The 20911-nt window shown below is 36.8% G+C and overlaps 1 protein-coding gene and 1 long non-coding RNA gene across 7 annotated transcripts in view; both read left to right on the top strand.

The window, feature by feature from the left end:
- LOC105465254 (exocyst complex component 6B) overlaps window positions 1-20911 on the top strand; it is a 676825-nt gene that overhangs the window by 111637 nt on the left and 544277 nt on the right. For all 6 annotated transcript variants that reach the window (XM_011713573.3, XM_071076900.1, XM_071076905.1 and 3 more), the window contains one exon: window positions 1876-2080. In XM_011713573.3, the coding sequence (XP_011711875.1) occupies window positions 1876-2080 (205 nt within the window). The remainder of the gene's footprint in view (window positions 1-1875; window positions 2081-20911) is intronic.
- LOC139357893 (uncharacterized) overlaps window positions 2087-20911 on the top strand; it is a 104676-nt gene continuing 85851 nt past the window's right edge. The window contains exon 1 of the long non-coding RNA XR_011611896.1: window positions 2087-20911. This exon is cut by the window's right edge and continues 66116 nt beyond it. This is a non-coding gene — a long non-coding RNA (uncharacterized lncRNA).

Genomic DNA, 20911 nt, shown 5'->3' with positions numbered 1-20911 from the left:
ATTTTCAAATGATATATATTTTTGATCTTTTTTAGAGGTTGCTCTATGGATTATAATATGCATCTTATCACAGTCTACTGGAGGTCATTGCTGATATAAATTTGGTATAATATATAGTAGTAGTTTTGCTTCAATTAGCTCCATTTCTTTCCTACTCTTTGATGCTGTTATTATTAGATATATTACACTTATACATTTTGTAAACCCATTGATACAGTGTTATAATCATTGCTTTAAAAAATTTTATCTTTTAAAGACGTTAAGAAAAGAGAAAAAATATTTTTATTCGTCTTTCATATTTAGCATGTATTTACTATTTCCCATGTTCTTCGTTTCTTTCTGTGAATTCAAGTTACCATCTGCTGTCATTTCCTTTCAGGCTTCCTTTAGTATTTCTTGTAAGGCAGGTCTGCTAGCGAGGAATTTTCTGTCTTTCTTTGTCTGGAAAGGTATCATATTTCACTTTGATTTTTAAATAGTCATCAGCTAATGATTGGTTAGAGGTTATGCTCAAAAAACTTGAGTAAGGTTTCCAGTCTTTGGTAATGAGTTTGTATGTGGGTTAGGGACTACATTAAAAGCAGTTTTAAAGTCAGCTTAAACTTTTACCTACCTTCTTAGTTTTCCCATGTGCCTGTCTACAGCCTCCTAGTCAGCCAGGGATGTGTGGATTGCTTAGACCCTTTTAGATGTCGCCTGCAGGTATGCATAGCCTCTCAGCCAGCTAGCAACTTGCAGAGAGTTTATCAAGCCCTTCTGTGGGTCTTTTATTTCTATGGTTTACCTGTTAAATTTCTGGTTAGTCCTTTGGTCTGTTGTTTGCCCCAACCCAAATTTTAACTTTTGACCAGTAGAGCTGGAGACTTTTCTTATTTATTTATTTATTTACTTATTTTTACTGAGTTCGCTACTTTCACTAACAGCATCTCTCAATATGAGTTTTTTGCCCTCTGCTCCAAATTATGTCAGCCCCTCATCTCAGGAAAGCTGCTGTTTCATGACTAGCCATGGCCAATGAACAGGGGTGGAGGAATTAGAAGGGGAGAGTGATGGAAGTAGCTCCAGGCAAGAAAGCTACAGAGTCCCACTGTTGAGCAGTTATTATGAATAAACACTTCTTGACTTGTTGTTCTCTTTTGTTTAGTTTCCAGAACCCTAAAATAGTTGTTTTGGATAGTTTACATTTGTTTTCTTTGGATAGAAGATTTGCCAAGCTTTTCTGTGTGCCATAGTTGGAAGTCTAGCCTTGGATACTTCATTTTATAGGATGAATTTTTTTTGGCATTGAGATGATGATTCTTCATTTCCTTTTATTTCTCTTTTTTTAAGACTGAGTCTCACTTCGTCATCTAGGCTGGAGTGCAGTAGCGTGATCTCGGCTCACTGAAACCTCCGCCTCCGGGGTTCAAGTGATTCTCGTGCCTCAGCTTCCTGAGTAGCTGAGATTACAGGCTTGCACCACCATGCCCAGCTAATTTTTGTATTTTTAGTAGAGATGGGGTTTCACCGTGTTGACCTGGCTAATCTCAAACTCCCGGCCTCAAGTGATCCACCTGTCTTGGCCTCCCAAAGTGCTGGGATTACAGGCCTGATCCACCATGCCTGGCCCCTTTTATTTCTCTTATGTCATTAATTTTATTGGTAGCTATTTTAAGTCTTATGCATTCTTTGGATAAAATCTTTTTTGATTATAATTTCCCAGTCTTTTAAAGTATGTATTAATTTTTAATAATTTGAGATTCTTTTCACCGATGTTCTCATTAAAACTTGATGCTGGATTTGTCTTAATGCACAGTGAAAACCAATTCAGGCTAGACATTTTGCCTAACCCTAAAGAAAACTGAGTGAGCTAAAGGTGATCAATTCCTTTTGTAGGCATTATCCTGCACTGAAAACTCTGGAACATCTAGAGCATACCTACCTGCCTCAAGTAAGCCACTATCGATTCTGCAAGGTGATGGTGGACAACATCCCCAAGCTTCGAGAAGAAATAAAAGATGTTTCTATGTCCGATCTCAAAGACTTTCTGGAGAGCATCCGCAAACATTCAGACAAAATTGGAGAGACTGCCATGAAGCAAGTAGGTCTTGGGTTTATGATAGGTTGGCCAGTGGCTTATCAGTATTGAGTTAAACACAGGTTTCTCTTTGCCAAGTATCTAGTTGTTTCTTATCATTTTAGGGAAGTCCTTCATATTTATGGGAACATGTGATTAAAAATGTTTTCTTTTTTTTTAACAGAGCAATGGACAATTATATTGTTTTGCTCTGTAGATGTTCAGTAAATATTGGTCAGTTGTAATGGTTTACATTGAGATTATGAAGAAATTCTTCTATTGTTTGTATACTTCCCTTGACTTTGCATGTAATTTAAAGCTCAAGATATTTTAAAGTTCTCCTTCTAGTTAATAACCTAAATTGTACCACATGTGTCTTTGGTTGATTATTTACTATGTAAGCAAGATAGCATGTTATATATGCATATTTCTGATATTAATAGGTGTCAGTGAAAAAAGGCCTATTGGGAAGTGCTTTGAATTATGATCAAAGAAAAGGATTTATTAACAGCTTGTATATTAATAAATATGTTACCAGTATTTACATTTGTTAAAACATTTTCATCCCTAAGTCACCAAAGTCACAAGGAACATCTAAATTTCTTTTTTTAAATTATGAATGAAAGGTCAGTAATGTTTTACAATGGTATTTGCTCACTTGAAATTTGTCACATTGATTTTATGAAAAATTTTTAGTATACCTGATGATGTAGCCTACAGCAACAAATACAAGAATCAGTTGTTTATGGAAAGTACTTTTTGGTTCTGTAAACAATAGTGTTCTTGAATAGATCATTTGCAGTTTTTATCATTCTGTGAGGAATGAAGGAATAGATTATATTTCAAATCATATTTTAGGTCTTGACTAGCCTTGATAATCTATTCAGATGTCTATTTGATCCATAATATCTATTTGATCCTCCAAAAGAGATTCTCCAGTTACCGTTTCCTCAGGGAATACAGATATTTTCCCTTTCTTCCTTTAAATTTTGTCAGTGTTATACTTCACAAAGTGCAGAGTTTAAAAGTAGATGATAAACCTGACAGAGATAATTGTGTGATTTCATTGTTTATAGTGGTGAAGAAACAAAATTAATCAGTGACAATATACCTTTGCATTGCTGGGTACATATTTTGAATACAGGAATGAAGCTATCTTCTGAGATAAGTCTTTATTGTGGTTTGCTCAGTTTCTCCTAAGCTTTTAAAATATAGGGGAGTATAGTACAAAGCCTCTATGGAAGCTGCCTTTTTAAAAATTGCTTTTTCTGAGCCTCTGCTTGAGAAATTAATTTGCTTCCCTTTTGATGAAAGAGGAAGCCATGAAGAATATTACTTTATTTAATGTGAGGCTAACTGGGCTCATTCCTCAATTATCTGAAGAAATTAAGACCAAGAAGAGGGAAGTAACTTGCTCAAGTTCAAACAACTTGTAAAGGTGAGATCCTGCATTAGAATTCAGGTTGGGTTGAAATGAATTTGTCTACTATGATACTCAATCTGTGTAAACTATTAGCTGTTTGCTCTATTTTTGTCATATAAAGAAATGATGAAGAAATCTTTTGTAAATCCAGGACTTTTAATTAACTGAGAAATCTTTATTTCTCCTATAACATTTTTCATCTCAGGATCCTTGAGTAAAGATATGTTAACACATTAAAAAATCTTTTGTAGTACCTAGAACGTAAGGAAGATAGAAGAGAGAAAATACCATGTACTTTGTACATACTAGGTGTTCAATAAATGTTTGAATTCCCAGATAAGAGGGAGAGGAAGTGGTTTATTTCTCACTGCCTCAAGCCCAAAACAGTGTTTCTGGTTTGTGATGGTTTTCTTTGCAATGGTGATTTAAGGACTTAGAATCCTCCCATTGTATGGCTCTTCCGTCTTTAAGATGGCTTTGAAGATTGCTTTAGAAGGAGAAAGATCAAAGAGTGTTGCATGTGGGAGGGTCTTTAAGGGCCAGGCATGGATGCCACACGTCACTTCTACCCATATTCTGTTGGTCTGAACTTAATTATATAGCCATACCTACCTGCAAGAGAGGCTGGAAAATGTAATCTCACTCCTTCTCTAACAGGAGGAGGATATAGGTTTGATGAATAATAGTATCTGGCACAGTCTACCTTCTGGTGATCAAATATCTTTTCATTCTTTCTCTCATACATAGAACACACTCCTTCCCTAGGGGGCAACAGTCCAATGGCCCATGTAGTCATTACATCCATCTCAAAATCTAGTATCTTCCAGGGATGCTCAACCCTCTCCATAAGATTCAGCCATGGTTCTTCATGAGCTGGTAACTACTCAACTAAGATTGCAAGTTGTGTGTACTGGTGTCTCCTTCCACCCCCAATATACAATGAAGAAGCTAGAATAAAATAATTATAACAAAACCTTTTATTTAGAAAAGGGAAGAATGGGAGACGAACAATATTCTCTGCTTCATAACAAATCATATAAATCTACTTAGGCAGGCCCTGGGAAGTTCCTCTGCTCTGGTAGTAGGGGAATTTCCTTGCTTAGACCTTGATTCCCTGGAAGGAACTCCTTTGCTCATTGTTCTCTTGAGCTCCTAGCTGCACACTGGCTTTTACTTGTTTATATGTGTGTGTATATGTATATACTTTATATGTGTGTATATATATACTTTATATGTGTATATATATACTTTATATATTTTTTATTTTTTATATATTATATATATATTTTAAATATATACTTCTGAAGTAGATGCTGGGAAATATACATTCCTTAGAAGGCATACTTCTCTTTCTCTCTCTGTATCTATATATCTGTATCTGCAATTGTGTCTACATTTACATTTATATATGTCTTTTACTGCCTGCTTTTTGCTTTTTGCCTGAGGGTTGGTTTAATGTTCTGAACAAACATTTATTAATATTTAGTCCAAATTTGTGTTTTTTTGACATTATCATTCCCTCAAAATGTAGGCATCTCATCTTTTTCTTTCCAATAGGTTCTGTGAGGACACCATACCCACTGTTCTTCCCTAAATATAATTTTCAAGAATGATTTTGTTTTTCTTCTCCTCTCTTTGGGGAAGTAGTGGAGGTTGGGGAGCATAGCCCTTGCTTCATGCTTCTTTCTCAGTTTGATGGCCTTACATTGAGGTGACGTGAAACAGTGGGTGGTAAGATCATGCTTGAATCTGACATCTCTGCCTCAGAGTTGAGTCACTTTGTTGAACTAAAAGCCTTCCTGGGACTTTATTGCATAAGTCTTTACTATTTGTTTTTTCTCATACTGTTTAGGATCTGTATATATTCCCCTTTTAACCCTGTGAGGCCTAAGTTTCTGGGACTACTTCTGTTCCCTATAATTTCAGTCTGCAAATGAGCTAATACTTTTCTGAGCTTATCGTTTTTATGCAATACCTTGCCAAAAGCAGAAAGTAAATACCAGTGTACACTATAACTCTCACTCTTTATTTACTTATAATGCAGTAGGCCCAATAGGGAAGTGATATGCCTATTCACTTATTATAGGTTCCAATTTTACTAGTTGTTTTGCCACAGTATTATAGGGCTTTTCAGCCTTTTAACTTGTTAAATATATGTTCTTACTGCCCACTGCCTGACTACTAAACCCATGTCTTTTATTTTAGATTTTTTTTGGGGGGTAACACCATATTTCCAACACCTGTTTCTGTATTCCTTAAATAATGTTCCCTGCTGTAACAAACTCTAAAATCTCATAATAGAAATTTTATGTTTTGCTTATGTAAAGACCAAAATGCACGTCCCTGGTGGGTGACTTTCAAGAGATCTAGGAGTCTTCCACCTTGTGGCTTTCAAGGGTACCACAGAAGGGGAAAGAGAGTAAGTAATGCCTGGAGGTTTTTTAGGGATGAAGCTTATAAGTGGCACGTCTCACTTCTGCCAATATTACATTGGCCAGAGGCCAATCACTGCAAAGGAGGGTCGGAAATATACTCTAGCTGTGTGATCAGGAGAAAGAAGAAATAGGCTTGATGAATAGCTAAGCTAGTCTCTGCCATAACCTGCTATCATATAGCCTAGAAAGATAAGTATCTTCCACGTCTCTTGCTTTTTCTTCACAATCTTTTCATCATTTTCCCTATGTGTTTGCCTTCTAATTTATTAATTCAGTTTTTAGCTTTGTCATTGCTGCTATTTAGGACTTTATTATTATTTTTCAGTCCAACAGTCACAGTTTTGGCTTTAAAGAATTTGTTCTTGTTCTTATATTCTTTCTGTATCATGGTAACTTCTTTTTTCAAACATTTCTAAGTATGCTTCTTTAGAATTGTACTGAGAAAACAGACTTGAAAGTCTTACTTAATATTGATAGTTGGTCTGGGCTCTTCTAGAAATTATGTAGGTGACTGCTTTTTCTTGGTGAGCATCCCTCTTTTTATTCTTCTACCCAATGTGTCCTGAGGTGCTGCAGTGAGTGATCCATGGGTGAACTTTGTCCTTGATACTGTGGAGCCAGGTTGGTACATTGGCTTCTTTTTGGGATATACCAGCCAAAACATCACTAACTGGTTCTACCCTAATTAAACTTGAATGAGTAAATTAAGCTCTAATAATTTATCTGAGATTATAATCTCAAACTGTTTGTTGTTCAATTTTATTAAAAGATAAAACACAAAAAATACTATTTGAGGATCCTCTGAAGCATATGTGGCTTGTGCATTCTTCTGTATGCAAGGTTTTATATAGAACTTTATCATTAGGAAGCTCTTTTTCTTTAATTGCATGTGGTCTAAAATCGAAAGGTCTTTAGATAGAACTTTATCACTAGGAAGCTCTTTTTCTTTAATTGCATGTGGTAAACAGAATTCTAAAATGTCCTCCAGGATTCTTGCCCCCTTGCATGTACATCCAATAAAATCACCTCTTCTTGAGAGGGTGGGCTTGATCTAATCAGAGGAGATCCTTTAAAAGAGGGCCAGGAGGTCAGAGATAGAAGATGTTAGAAAGATTCAGTGCTCCAGCAGATACTCTATTGTTGGTCTTGAAGAAACAAAGTGCCATTTTGGGAGAAGGCCACATGGCAGGAAACTGTAGGCAGCCTTGAGTTGCTAAAAATGATCCCCGCCTGACAGCCAACAAGAAAATGGGGACTTCGGTCTTACAATCACAAGGAACTGAATTCTGCCAACAACCTTAATAAGCTTAAAAGAGGACCCTGGGTTCCAAGTGAGAGAGACCCCCAGCAATGATTGACACCATGATTTCAGCCTGGTGAGACTCTGAACAAAGGATGCAGACCCAATAGTAATACTGGCATTCTAAACCCCTGATCCATGAGTTAACTCTGAGATAATAGTTGCGTGTGGCTTTAAGTTGCTAAATTTATAGCAGTTTGTTACTCAGGAAAAGAAAACCTATACTCTATTATTTTGGCCTCAAATAGAATTACTTAAAAAAACTTGTACATTGATGTGTTGCCTTTGGATCTAGGAAACAATTGTATAGTTTCATTTAAAATGGGGTCTAGCTAGATGTCTCTCAGTCTTCTGTCTTTCTTCCAATATACCTGGGAAGCTGCAGAAAAATAAGAGAATATACAAGGTCAATCATTTAGCGAATCTGAGGAGGAGTTTCAAAATTGTCCGTTTTACTGTTAGTATTGTACAGTAGTCCACACTTATTTATGGTTTCACTTTTAATGGTTTCAGTTATCCAGAGTCAACTGTAGTTCAAAAATATTAAATGGAAAATTCCAGAAATAAACAATTAATAAACTTCAAGTTGTTCACCATTTGGAGTAGTGTGATGAAATCCCCTGTTCAGTTCCACCTGGGACAGAATCATCCCTTGGTCCAGCGTAACCATGCTGTATATGCTCCCTGTCCTATCCACCTGTTAGTCACTTAGTAACCTCTTGGTTATCAGATTTACTGTGGCAGTATTGACTGCTTGTGTTCAAGCAGCCCTTATTTTACTTAGTAATGGCTCCAAAGTGCAAGAGTAGTGATACTGGCATATGGTTATAATTGTTCTATTTTATCATTTATTATTATTTATTGTGGTTAATCTCTTCCTGTGCTTAGTTTATAAATTAAACTTTATCATAGGTATATACAGTTATATAGGCCATGGTACTATCCATGGTTTCAGGGATATATGGGGGAACTTGGAACAAACCTTCTGTGGATAAGAGATAGGGGGGCTACTGTAGTGAATTTTAAGTTAAGTTTATTTTCAACAAATCTTTTAGGTTCTCATATTGCATTTGTTGTTGTCATTTTGTTTTTAACATGGTAGTAGATTGAAAGCATTTAGTGGACATACATGTGGGTTCTGCCATGGGACATAGAGCCATCTTTAGAGCAGTAGAAAACCCCTCCATTTTATCCTATTCCATTTTCTGTGTTGATCTTCTTCCTGTGTGCTTCCAAAATACTGTGTATATCTTATTTTGGAACTGTGACTTTAGTTTGAAGTGATTAAAAAAAAAAAAATCCTCAAAAAGTTCTTTGTTAATTGTCAACTGTTTTCTAGTTTTCCTTTTGAAATTTTTTTCTGGATTTCACTTATTATGGAATTGATTTGTACAGGAGAGAAGATCTGTATTTCTTATTTTGATTAGTTTGCTTTAGGCTTTGTGGGACTAAATAACATTTATAATGTAATCATTCTGTGTGAGCCCTTTAACAAGGGGAAGGATTTATTTACTTTTACAATTCTAACTTGCCTTTGCCAGACTATATGGGTTATGCAACTGATTTAAGGAAGTGAACTAATTGCCTATAAAAGATATTGAAGGCTCCTAGGCATTATTCCTTGAGTAAATGGGTAAGATTAGTTGTCACCATGGTCCTTTCAAACCTTTACTTTCTTTGGTTAAGTCTTCACTACAGCAAAATTTACTCTTTAATGTATGGCGTAGAACATCTTTTGACTTAGATCTGGCACAGTACTATTGACTGAGTTCATGTAGTCCATGTATTCACCACTATGTAAAAGAAGTATTGTTGAAGCCTCTTGTATGCTAGATATTATGCAAAACATGCACAGAGTGTGGTCTTTGTTGTCAAAGAAGTTGGTCTGGTGTTCCTGGATTTACTTTCTTTTCTCTTTTCTTCTTGATTTTGATAGTTGTATGTTTGTACCAATTTTTGCTTCTTACTCTTTTGCCTAAATGAATGGTCTGGGGGTAATGTGGGATCTCATTTTTAAACATTTTTTTCTGCTTGCCTTAAAAAATTATTTGTATTACATACGCTTCTGAAATATTTTGAACCTGACTTCAATGAAAAAGCACACATATATTATATGACCATTAAATTTAAAAGATCAGTGTCTCTTTACTGATATTGAGTTTGGGTGAGAAAAGAGAAATAATTTATTCCTTAAATCTGCTTTATTTATTTTTTGTTCATTTAATTTGTTTTTTGGCTCCCCACAGAAAGCAATATTTTTTAAATCTAGTTTAAAGACAGTATGGCAGTTTGGTTTCTGTTCTTTAGGGTAAAAAGGAACTTGGCCAGGTGCAGTGGCTCACACCTGGTGAAACCCCATCTCTGGGCACGGTGGGTGGCGGTACCAGTTGTTCACAACTCCATTTTCTTATTGAACAATTGCAACTACATTTCTCTGTGAGTATTTTTAAATAAACTTATTTTGGACAGTATGAGCTTTGGGAAGGGAATTTATATACATGACTTTAAAAGATTTTCCTTATTATTTTCAGATTTCAATGTTAAGAAATAGTTTTTTTTTTAAAGCTATATTTTCAGTGATGGCTTTAATGTCAGTGAGAAACCAAACCCTATATCTGTTCTCATAAGCAATCTAAACCATAGAAATTAGCGAGACTTAAATGCATCTTTTAATTTTATTCTTAGAAATTTGATTTTGGTCTTGAAGTGGCAGGTGCAAAATACAAAAACAAAGATTAGAAAAAAGAAATTAAAGAAAAGAAATTTAATTTTGGGCTCTTGGCCTTTCTAGAGTCTCTTCAAATAATTTCATGCGTCTGGTGATTGTGTTTCTCAGTTACGTGGTTAAGCTATACATTGAGCTCAGTATTTTGTCATCTTCCTCTGTTCTGATACTTCTTGGTATGAACGATTGAGTTTACTGGTGGCTGTAGTTTCTTTTCCGCAACCCTAGACCCCTGCCACGTGTGCAGAATGTAGTGAAGCCAAGTTTGAGGTTGGATCTGGAGCCCTCCAACAATCCCTGTGATGTGCAGTCTAGCCTGGATTTCTTCCTGGCCCTGGAGAAACCCAGTTGAGAATTCCTAGGATTGCTGTGCTCACAGCAAGTGCTTTAGTCTTGTCCTCTGCCAGATGTTTTCTTTACTGGGCATGAAAACGCCATCAAAATAATGCTAAGAGAATTGAAATATAGAGAAATAAAAATAAGCAAAGAAGAAGAAATATTCAAAATGTTCAGGATGGCTAAAGCAGTAGGCCTAAGGATGATCTAGAAGAGAGAGAAATCTAGCTTACTTGTGTTTTCTCACATCCTTCTACATCTTGAGAAGAAGTTTTAGCAAGTAACCCTGAAGTAGTTTTTTTTTTTTTTTAAAAAATTTTAATTATAAGCTGTACTTGGTGGCTGATGTCTGTAATCCCAGCACTTTGGAGGCTGAGGTGGGAAGATCACTTGAGGCCAGGAGTTTGAGATTAGTCTGGGTAACATAGTGAGATTTTGTCTCTACAAAAAAAAAAAAAAAAAAAAAAAAAAAAAAAAAAAAAAAATTAGCTGGGTATGGTGGCATAAGCCGGTAGTCCCAGCTACTCAGGAGGCTGAGGAAGGAGGATGGCTTGAGCCCAGGAGTTTGAGGCTGCAGTGAGCTGTGATTGCACCGGTGTAGTCCAGCCTGGGTGACAGAGCAAGAATCCGTCTGTTAAATTTTTTAAATTTAAATTACATATAGTAAAGTTCACTTTTCTTTGGTGTATATGAATTTTAAAACATGTATAGACTCATATAACCACTACTGCAAACAGGATGCAGAGAATAATTCTATCACCTTCTAAAATTTCTTTATACTACTCTTTGTAGTTAAACCTTCCTTTCATTTATAATCCCTGGCAACCACTAATCTGTGTTCTCCACCTCCATTGTTTTGGCTTTTCTAGAATATTGTATAAATGGAATATTATGGGTAAATGCAACTGTTTAGTATCTTGATTAGGGTGGTGATTGCACAACTCTATGCATTTGTCAAAACTCATAGAAATGTATACACAAATGTAAATTTTACTGCATGTAAATTAAGGTTTCCATCAGCTTTCAGTTCTGTTACTAAAGGATCATGCTGGAATATATGAAGATTTATGAGTGTTTTAATAATATTTTGAACTATGCAGGATTGGGATTCCACTGTCCTAACATGTCATTGCTGTTTTTCCTTGTCCTTTCCCTGTCTATTGTTTATATGTTTGCCTTTCCTTGTGTGAGTTTCTATCATGTATAGTATTGGGAACTTGTTTTTTTCCATAAAAGATTTGAACTCTTTTTACAATAGAGACTCTTATTTTGTTTCAGGAGGTTAATATTTCCCTAGTCTGGTTTTTTTTTTCTAAAATTTTTTTTTTAAATTTAATATTTTGTAGAGTCAAGTATATTGATCCATTGTGAATTCTTTCAGCACATTTCCAAAATAAAAACAAATGCATGTTGTTTGTTTTTATCCTTTCAATAACTATTTTATTTCTTCCTTTTATCTGCTATATATTTCTTTTCCTTTGTAGCATTAATGTCTCTTTCTCACCTAATCTTGATTAGCTCACTCACTCATTCATGAAATATGTATTGAGTATTTATAATATGTAAAATACTATGGTAGGCATTATGTTATTCAATTCAGAAACACAGGAACTTTGTTTTCTAATGAAAAATAGAATGGGTGCAGTGGCTCATGCCTGTAATCCCAGCACTTTGGGAGGCTGAGGCAGGTGGATCACGAGGTTAGGAGTTTGAGACCAGTCTGGACAAGATGGTGAAACCCCTTCTCTACTACAGATACAAAAATTAGCTGGGTGTGGTGGTGGGCACCTATAATCCCAGCTACTTGGGAGGCTGAGGCAGGAGAATCACCTGAACCTGGGAGGCAGAGTTGCAGTGAGCTGAGATCGCACCACTGCACTCTAGCCTGCGTGACAGAGCAAGACTCTGTCTCAAAAAAAAAAAAAAAAAAAAGAAAAATATACATAAACAATAGGAATACAAGGTAGAAAATGCTAAGTGCCATGGAAGAAATAGAGATAAAATGTTAGAATTTAGAAGGATGAGAAATCTCATATAGCTGTGTGAGATATTCCAGGTTTAATAATAAGGTGCATTTGACTTAAATCTGGATATATAATGTTCCAGTTACTATTTCTGCATAACAAATTGTCATAAAACTTAGTAGCTAAAAACACCAACGATTTTATTAGGCTTATAAAATCTGTGGGTCAGGAATTTGGTAAGGGCACACACTTGACTCTGTCCCCAAGATGTCTGGGGTATCAGCTGGGATGACTTTAATGCTGAGAGGGGCTTAGGCTTGAGAGCTGGAATAATTTAGGGGCCCCTTCCTTCACAACTCTGGCACCTTTGTTGGGATGGCTTAAAGACTAGAAGTGCTGACTTAAGTGCTTACACGTGACTTTTCCTCACAGCATGGAAATATCCCCGGTATGGTTGAACTTCTTATGGGCTCCAAGCACAATGTGGAAACTTGATCACTTTCTTTGACCTAGCCTTGGAAGTTGTGTTATAGTGGTCAAAGCAGTTGCAAGACAGCTATAGTCAAGGGAAGGGATCATAGACACCTATCTCTTGATAGGATGAATGTCAAAGAATTTTGTGGCTGTTTTTAAAAATCCATTCCACGAGGCCATGGTCTGAATGTCTTCCTAGGCTAAAGGAGTAATGTAGTGATAACAAACTACAGAAAAGTAAAAATCTCTGAGAGATAATCCAAGGCAGAATTTCAGCTGATAATAGTTACCCAAAAGAAATAAGGCAGGTTAGCCTGGACAGGATTAGGTTAGCCTGGACAACCCTGTCTCTAAAAAAAAAAAAAAACAAAAAAAATATTACCTGGGCATAGTGGCACATGTCTGTAGTCCCAGCTCCTTGGAAAGCTGAGGCAGGAGGATCACTTTGAACCCAGGAGATGGAGGCTGCAGTAAGCTATGGTCGCACCCAACTGCACTTCCACTGGGGTGACAAAATGAGACCCTGTCTTCAAAAAAGAAGGTAAGTTAACTTTTCAACTAGATAATTACATTCCTTATGTCCTCTTGTCCCGGCCTCCTGACCATGACACACACACACCTTTCAGCTGTTTTTTTTTTGGCGGGGTGAATGACTCTGGGAAAGTATTTTGTTGGAAAGTGATTAGTCTCCTCCAGAAATCTGTTCACAAATGTCTTCTTGTGAATATCATGTGTGTTTATCTGTCTTGTTTAGTGGTTTGCAAAGAATTATCCAGAAGGGATGCATTCATATAGTATTAATAAAAGCGAAGAAGGACGACCAAATTTTTAAAAATATCTTGTTAAAACAATAAATATGTAGCATATTTTCTAGGTAACTGATACATTTTATTCTTCTATCCCAATGAAGTTTGGTTTATTCTTTTCTCTGGTCATTGATAATGAAGTGGATCAGAAATATAGGCTGGGAAGCACATTCAACAGGTAATGAGGACTACCAGAAAATTTAATTCATTATTGTTAGGCTATTCAATGATTGGGAATGAGGCATTTTTCTTATTCCCTCTTGTTTAGGATCTCAACAGAGAAATGAATCCATAATCCAAAACGCAGAAAAGTTAAAATTTTGTAAATGAAAAGAATTTTGTAGGTCTTATGGCCACCTAAGTTGTTCTTTTTTATAGGGGTGTGTGTGTGTGTGTGTGTGTGTGTGTGTGTGTGCGTGCGCACATGAGTGTGCATGCAGAGGAGGAAAAATTATCTTCAGATTAGGACAGTTGTTTGAGGAGATAGGAAAGGCTTTGTCAGGTTGAGGTGCTTACTTGCCCATGTGTGTGTATGTATGCACGTGTGTGTATGAAGTTAGCCAACCATTGAGCTCTCCGTGTGTAGTTACCCATTAGAACAGAACAGTGACAATGGATCTTTATTTGAACTTTAAAGTATTTGTAAATTTTTGAAAACAGAAAATATCATTTTAGAAGTACTGATGGCTTGTCATGGGAGATAATTGCCTTCTGTACCAGTGAGAGTTTAATTGGAAGGGAAGTAGAACATTTGAGAGCCCTTGTTTCTAAAAACAGTTTGCAGTGCTGATGGTTAAGATGTGTTCTGGCTATGGCACACCACCATAAAGAATGTGGACTTTAAATTACATAGGACTCACTTGCAGAATACTAGGTGACAAAGTAGCTCTGGGGCAGGTATTTGGAGGAGGGAAACCTGTAGGCAAGATAGACTCCAGGAAGTAGAATTCCTTATGATAATCATTTACTTACAGTTTCTTGAGGACATGAATCTGAATTGATTTCATCTTTTTGTTCCCACAGAACCTAGGTGTACTGCCTTGCTTTTCTTTTTTGACATATGCATTTAGGGACAGAGACTCTCCATGGATATTTTAAGAGTTTTAATATTTTCCCGCCTTTCTTAGGTGATTAATTTGCTGATGAAACCTGTGACTATTATATTCAAATTTGATATCTCTAGATGCAATTTATCTTTGAAATTCCAGATGAATTTTTTTCTCTTAGGTACAGTGTTTTTTTTTTTTTTTTTTTTTTTTTTTTTTTTTTTTGGAAGATGGAGTCTTGCTTTGTCACCAGGCTGGAGCGCAGTGGCGTGATCTCAGCTCGCTGCAAACTCCGACTCCCTGGTTCAAGTGATTCTTCTGCCTCAGCCTCCAGAGTAGCTGGGATTACAGGAGCCTGCCACCACGACCTGCTAATTTTTTTTTCTTTGTATTTTTTTTTAGTAGAAACGGGGTTTCACCGTGTTAACCAGGATGGTGTCGATCTCCTGACCTCATGATCAGCCCGCCTTGACCTCCCAAAGTGCTGGGATTACAGGCGTGAGCCACCGCGCCCGGCCTGTAATCACTGAATTTTAAACGTACAATTTCGACCCCATTACTGATTGAACAAATGAAATATTTTATATATGTGTTGAGCAACTCACTGTAACTTCTAAACAGAGAAGAAAATGAGGCAAATAACAAAAGTGGAATTCACATGACAGCTCTTAGCTTAGTAAGTAGGAGATTGTCTCTAAATGTATAGATTTTTCTGTTCTTCAATTTCCTTAAGAAATTTGATCAGGATGAAAAAAACTAGGAAGAGCCCTTACTCTCTCAAAGTCTTCTAGTCTGGTGGTTGACACAGATAACTTTGTGTGTGCGTGTGTGTGTCTGTGTGTGTGTGTGTTTCTGTGGTCTTTGTATCTAATAGGATACAGCCATCCCTCCAAATCCACCAGTTCAGCCAATGGCAGATGAGAATATTCGTACAAAAGCAAAACAATTAAAAAAAAATAAAAATAATACAAATAAAAACAATAGAGTATAACAACTTTTTGCATAGTTTTTACATTGTGTTAGATACTATAGGTAATCTACAGATGATTTGAAATATAAAGGAGTATGTACATAGGTTATATGCAAATGTTACACCATTTTATGTAAGGGACTTGAGCATCCACAGATACTGGTATTTGCAGAGAAGTCCTGGAACTAATCTCTTGTGGATACTGAGGGATGACTGTATATAGAAAGCTATATTTTTAGCATAGATTTTGTGTGTAGTGCCATTAAAAGCTGGCTTGAACCATGGTGGTCTTAGCCTACTTTTGAGGGCTATCCTGCCCTTGGATTTGGTAATTTTACCCTGGTGCCAGAGGATTTGAGGGTAATGAATATCTGGTTTTCAGTACTATAACGTTGTTTTTTTTACTTAAACTAAAGTCTGTTATTAATTTGTACCTTTCCTTTACCTCTAAATAAACCATATAAGAAAGCAAACAAATGCCAAAAAATAGTCCAGCCTACTTCCCAGCAGAGTGTCTTCAGCTTTTCGTAGTCTACTAAACATATGGCCCTCCCAGCTTCCCTAATGAAGAAGTCTGTGGCCTAATGGGGCAAGTATTGTTTGACTTTCTTTCTTTCTTTCTTTTCTTTTGTTTTTCTTAAGATGGAGTCTCACTCTGTTGCCCAGGCTGGAGTACAATGGCGCAATCTCGGCTCACTGCAACCTTTGCCTCCCAGGTTCAAGCGATTCTCTGCCTCAGCCTCCTGAGTAGCTGGGATTATAGGTACCCATCACCATGCCCAGCTAATTTTTTGTATTTTTAGTAGAGACAGGGTTTCACCATCTTGGCCAGGCTGTTCTTGAACTCCTGACCTCGTGATCCACCCACCTCAGCCTCCCAAAGTGCTGGGATTACAAGTGTGAGCCACCACGCCCAGCCATGTTTGACTTTCTTGATACGTCTTCAAGCAGAGTTTCTTCTATTAACTTTGGAGAAGGGAGCTATCTGTAGCAATAGTTCATAAGCATTTTAGGGATGTAAACTTTTTGAGAATGTAGTGAAACTCGTGAACCTTCTTTTTTAGAAGAATTACCACGTGCACATAAAATGTTAGGGGATTTAGACACTCTCTGAAATAGATATATGTTCTTTGTGAGAGCCCTCCAGATTATTAAGGTCCATATCAATGTCAGAATCAGTAGTATATTCTGGGATGCTCCTTTTCTAGTTTCTTCATGATTTGTGAAGAGTATGTAGTAGAAGAGATTGAATAAAATTGTAAGCATCTCAATTTAATTTTATACCATGAGCAAAAATGGATGCTAACATCAGTAACATATAAACAAATAGGTTCAAGATGTTGGTAAACTTTTCTGAGTAGCCAAGTTTAGATACTAGATTGATGTCAGCGAATAAAGTGATCTATATTTCATTTTGCTGTTGGCAGTGGTAAAATTGGATAACGTTGTATTTTCAGACGTTGGTTTAGCTATAACTTCTCATGCTTTTGTCACTTATTTTTTCTCACTCCTTATTTCTGTTGTACAGTTAGTACACAAGAAATAGAGAAGGGCAAGATAACGATGAAAAATGTTCTGATTTTGACTTGAAATAGAGATAATGTAGTATGAGTAAGCATAAAGTTGGTATTCATCTATTATTATTCAGTGTGACATGAAAAGGCATTTTACTTTGATGAAGAGTTTACCTCCTTCTTCACAGAGATAAAGCCTCCTTTTTCTTTATTGATAACCTTATCTCTTAACCAATGTCATAGAGAAACTGAGGGCCATTAGGCAGAAATTCTCTTGGCTTTCAGCACTCTTGTTCCTTAACTGTCTGTCTCCACCATTCTTTATTGCTTTAATTCCATTCTCAGAGGAAGCAGTGATTCCTTCTGGTTAAGGCTATTTCTTCCACCTGTGCTCGGTGTCATTTCCTTGTACTGTCAGTTAATTCCTTTCTCCTCCCTTTATTTTTCAACCTTCCCCTCTCCAGTGACTCCACTTTGCACTTGACATGCCCAAGGTTCTCCTTTCATCGGCTGTATCACTGTCCTCCCCCTCCCCATCACCAAACCACCACATGCTTTTCTTCTATTTCCTGTCTCTTTGAATTATATTGCCATTGATCTAATATAGAAATCTGCCATAATAATAAATTCAGGCTTTATAGATAAGTCCCTGAGGGTTTTAAGTTAGGGCTAGAAAGGGGCATGATTAGATTTAATGCTCTTTTTCATCGTTTCTACCGGTTGGTTGAGATCACTATCTTAGTTGTAGTGATATTAGTGTAGTAAGTAAAATATTATGGGATGGTGGAGTATACACAATATTATAAACTGCAGATGCATTCTATTAGTAAAAGAATATTAGAACTATGGAGACTCTTACTTTCTGGCATAGTTAGGAATTTCTAATTTTTGGAAATAGAGGTGAAACAGGCAGGGTCTGGCTCTGTTGCCCAGGCTAGAGTGCAGTGGTACAATCTTGGCTCACTGCAATCTCTGCCTCCCAGGCTCAAGCCATCCTCCCACCTCAGCCTCCTGAGTAGCTGGAACCACAGGCATGCACCACCATGCCCAGCTCATTTTTGTAATTTTTGTAGAGATAGGTCTTTTTTGTTGCCCAGGCTGGTCTTGAACTCCTGAGCTCAAGCGATCTGCCTGCCTTGGCTTCCAAAAGTCCTGGGATTACAGGCATGAGCCACCACACCAAGCATGAAGAGATTCTTTTTTTCAGCTTTACTGCATGACCTAGTGCATGGCAGCTTACTAGGAATATTCGAAATCTTTAAAGAAAATTTCTTTAAAGATTTTGAATTTTCTTCAAAGGAAGTGGAATATTTGTGCCCAATATCTGTATTTATAAATGATATATGTGTACTATTCTCATTAGCTCAGTCAGTGGCTACAAACCTTTTGATTATGGGCGGCCATCAATAAAATATTTTTGTGTATGTATATCCCATATACATATTTATATATATATATATAAATCATACACACATGTACTACTCTCATTAGCTAGTATGTTAAGGCAGGGTATACATTTAGAGAGAGGTCCATTGTTAATAATACATTTGAATTCCTTGTACAGATAGCCTTCTTGATAATTTCAAATTTTGTATGTTCTTTCCTATCATATCTGATCATTATATTTACCACATGATATATTTGACCAGGGGCTCTTAGCAGGTGTATCAGTTATTCATTGCTGTGTAACAAACCACCCCAAACTTAATGACTTAAAACAATACTGATTTATAATTTTTTTATGATACCATAGAGGTATCAGGCTGGGCACAGCTATGGAATTTGTCTTGTGGCCTCACCAGGAATCACTCATGTTCCTGGCTGGCAGTTGGTGTTAGTTGTTGGGTAGGTTATCTCAGTTCTCCACATGGTATCTTATTCCCCAGTAGACTAAACTGCTTCATCATTGCATGGTGGCCCTACGGTTCAGAGAGGGAGAGAAATCAAACTGCTGTGCCCCTTCAAACCCAGTCTCCAGAATTTGACAATGTCCACTACATTGTATTAGCCAAAACAAGTCCCACGGACAATTTAGAGTCAAGAGCATGGAGAAATGGCTCTTACCTCTTGATGAAAGAAGCAGCAGTGTCACATTGCAAAGGCACATGGGCACAGAGAGAGATGATCTATTGGGGACCATTATTATAATGGTCTTAGCACAGCAAGTTGAAGATAGGTATTAACCTTGCTATTTTCTTGTCATTTACATGTGCTACTATTATTAGTATTATTTACAAACTACAGGAATATTTTAGGAATATTTCAAGGCCATTTGTGCATTTTATACATGTTTAAAACTGGATAATCTAGTTTTATTTATCTGAGCACCTATAATCTACAATATAGCACAATAAACTGAAAGAAAATAACTAAATGAGAATATTACTGTCAACTGTTCTGCACTGTCTTTCCCCAGTACACTATAGCTTGAATTCTGTATGTGATACATGACTGACATATGGAGAATAAGGAAGGGTATCATTGTTGTTATTTTAAAATCAAATGTTAGTAACTTAGTGTCTTTCTTTGTTTTTTAAGATGAAAATTATGTATGTATATGTGTGTATCTATGTATATACCAGTAGATTGTTTTTGGATAACCTTAAAACTTCAGAGCTGGCTCAAGCCTGTAATCCCAGCACTTTGGGAGGCCGAGGTGGGCAGATCACGAGGTCAGGAGATCGAGACTGTTCTGGCTAACAAGGTGAAACCCCGTCTCTACTAAAAATACAAAAAAATTAGCTGGTGTGGTGGCGGGCGCCTGTAGTGCCAGCTACTCGGGAGGCTGAGGCAGGAGAATGGCATGAACCTGGGAGGTGGAGCTTGCAGTGAGCCAAGATTGCACCACTGCACTCCAGCCTGGGGGACAGAGCAAGACTCTGTCTAAAACAAAACAAAACAAAACAAATTTGGACCCACTGGTCTAACTGATGTGGAACAGTTAAGTGCCACAAGTGGTATTGTTATGTCCATTAGTGTCAGCCCTGACAGATGTGATTCAGCATGGCACTCTTCCCACTGCATTGTACTAAGCCTTAGAGCCCTTTTCAATGCAAAGATCTAGGCTAGCCTTCAGAAATGGTTAGCAAATGACACCTAAGATAATTTTTTTTAATTCTTGTTATAAGAGATTAGTTTTACTTGTGGAAGAGGTACGATATTCATATATTTTAGATAGGCATTTTAGGAAAGATCTTAGCTCTGTCTATGTGAGTGTCTGTGTGTGCGTGTTTGGCAGTTTGTATCCTGGAGCTAGGGAGATCCTGACTTTCATCTCTGTTTTAGCTGTTTATTTATTTTTGGATACTTATGGAGACACTTCATCTATGCTTTAATAATTTTTCTTTTTTTAAAAAAAGTATCAATGGCAACTTTGGTTTCTCTGTTCAAAAAAAAAAAAAAAACCTTTAAGAATACTTTCACATATTTTTAACTTGTATTTATGATGAAGAAAACAAGTGTTTATTCCTAACATATGAGGTTTGTTTTAATCCTCTTGTCTACGCAGCCCAGTTCACAGTGGCAGTTTCCTGATGTATGTGAATTTGCTGATCTGAGTTCTTTAGCTTTTCATACGTGGTTGTCCTGTTGTGCTGCAGGAGCTTTTTGCTTTTACTAAGAAGTTTACTACTAGAAAACCGTTGCTAAAATTCTAGTGTACTAGCAGTATTAGCTGCTGCTTTTATAGCTGTGTCTTGGTGACTGAAGAGAATGCTTCTTCCATGTAGCCAGAGAGATTAACAGATGTCCGAGCTGAACCCCAAAGCATCCAGCCCTTTTTCCTGCTTTGACCCCGTAACCTCTCCCCTGGTTGGCAGTGTGCCTGTGTTGACAGTTCTCTTGGTTCAGCCAAAGGTGAAAG

Source organism: Macaca nemestrina, chromosome 13 (assembly GCF_043159975.1).
Source record: "Macaca nemestrina isolate mMacNem1 chromosome 13, mMacNem.hap1, whole genome shotgun sequence".
Taxonomy (NCBI): Eukaryota; Metazoa; Chordata; class Mammalia; order Primates; family Cercopithecidae; genus Macaca; species Macaca nemestrina.
Note: the sequence above shows the minus strand (reverse complement) of the source record. Positions and strands in the feature narration are given on the sequence as shown.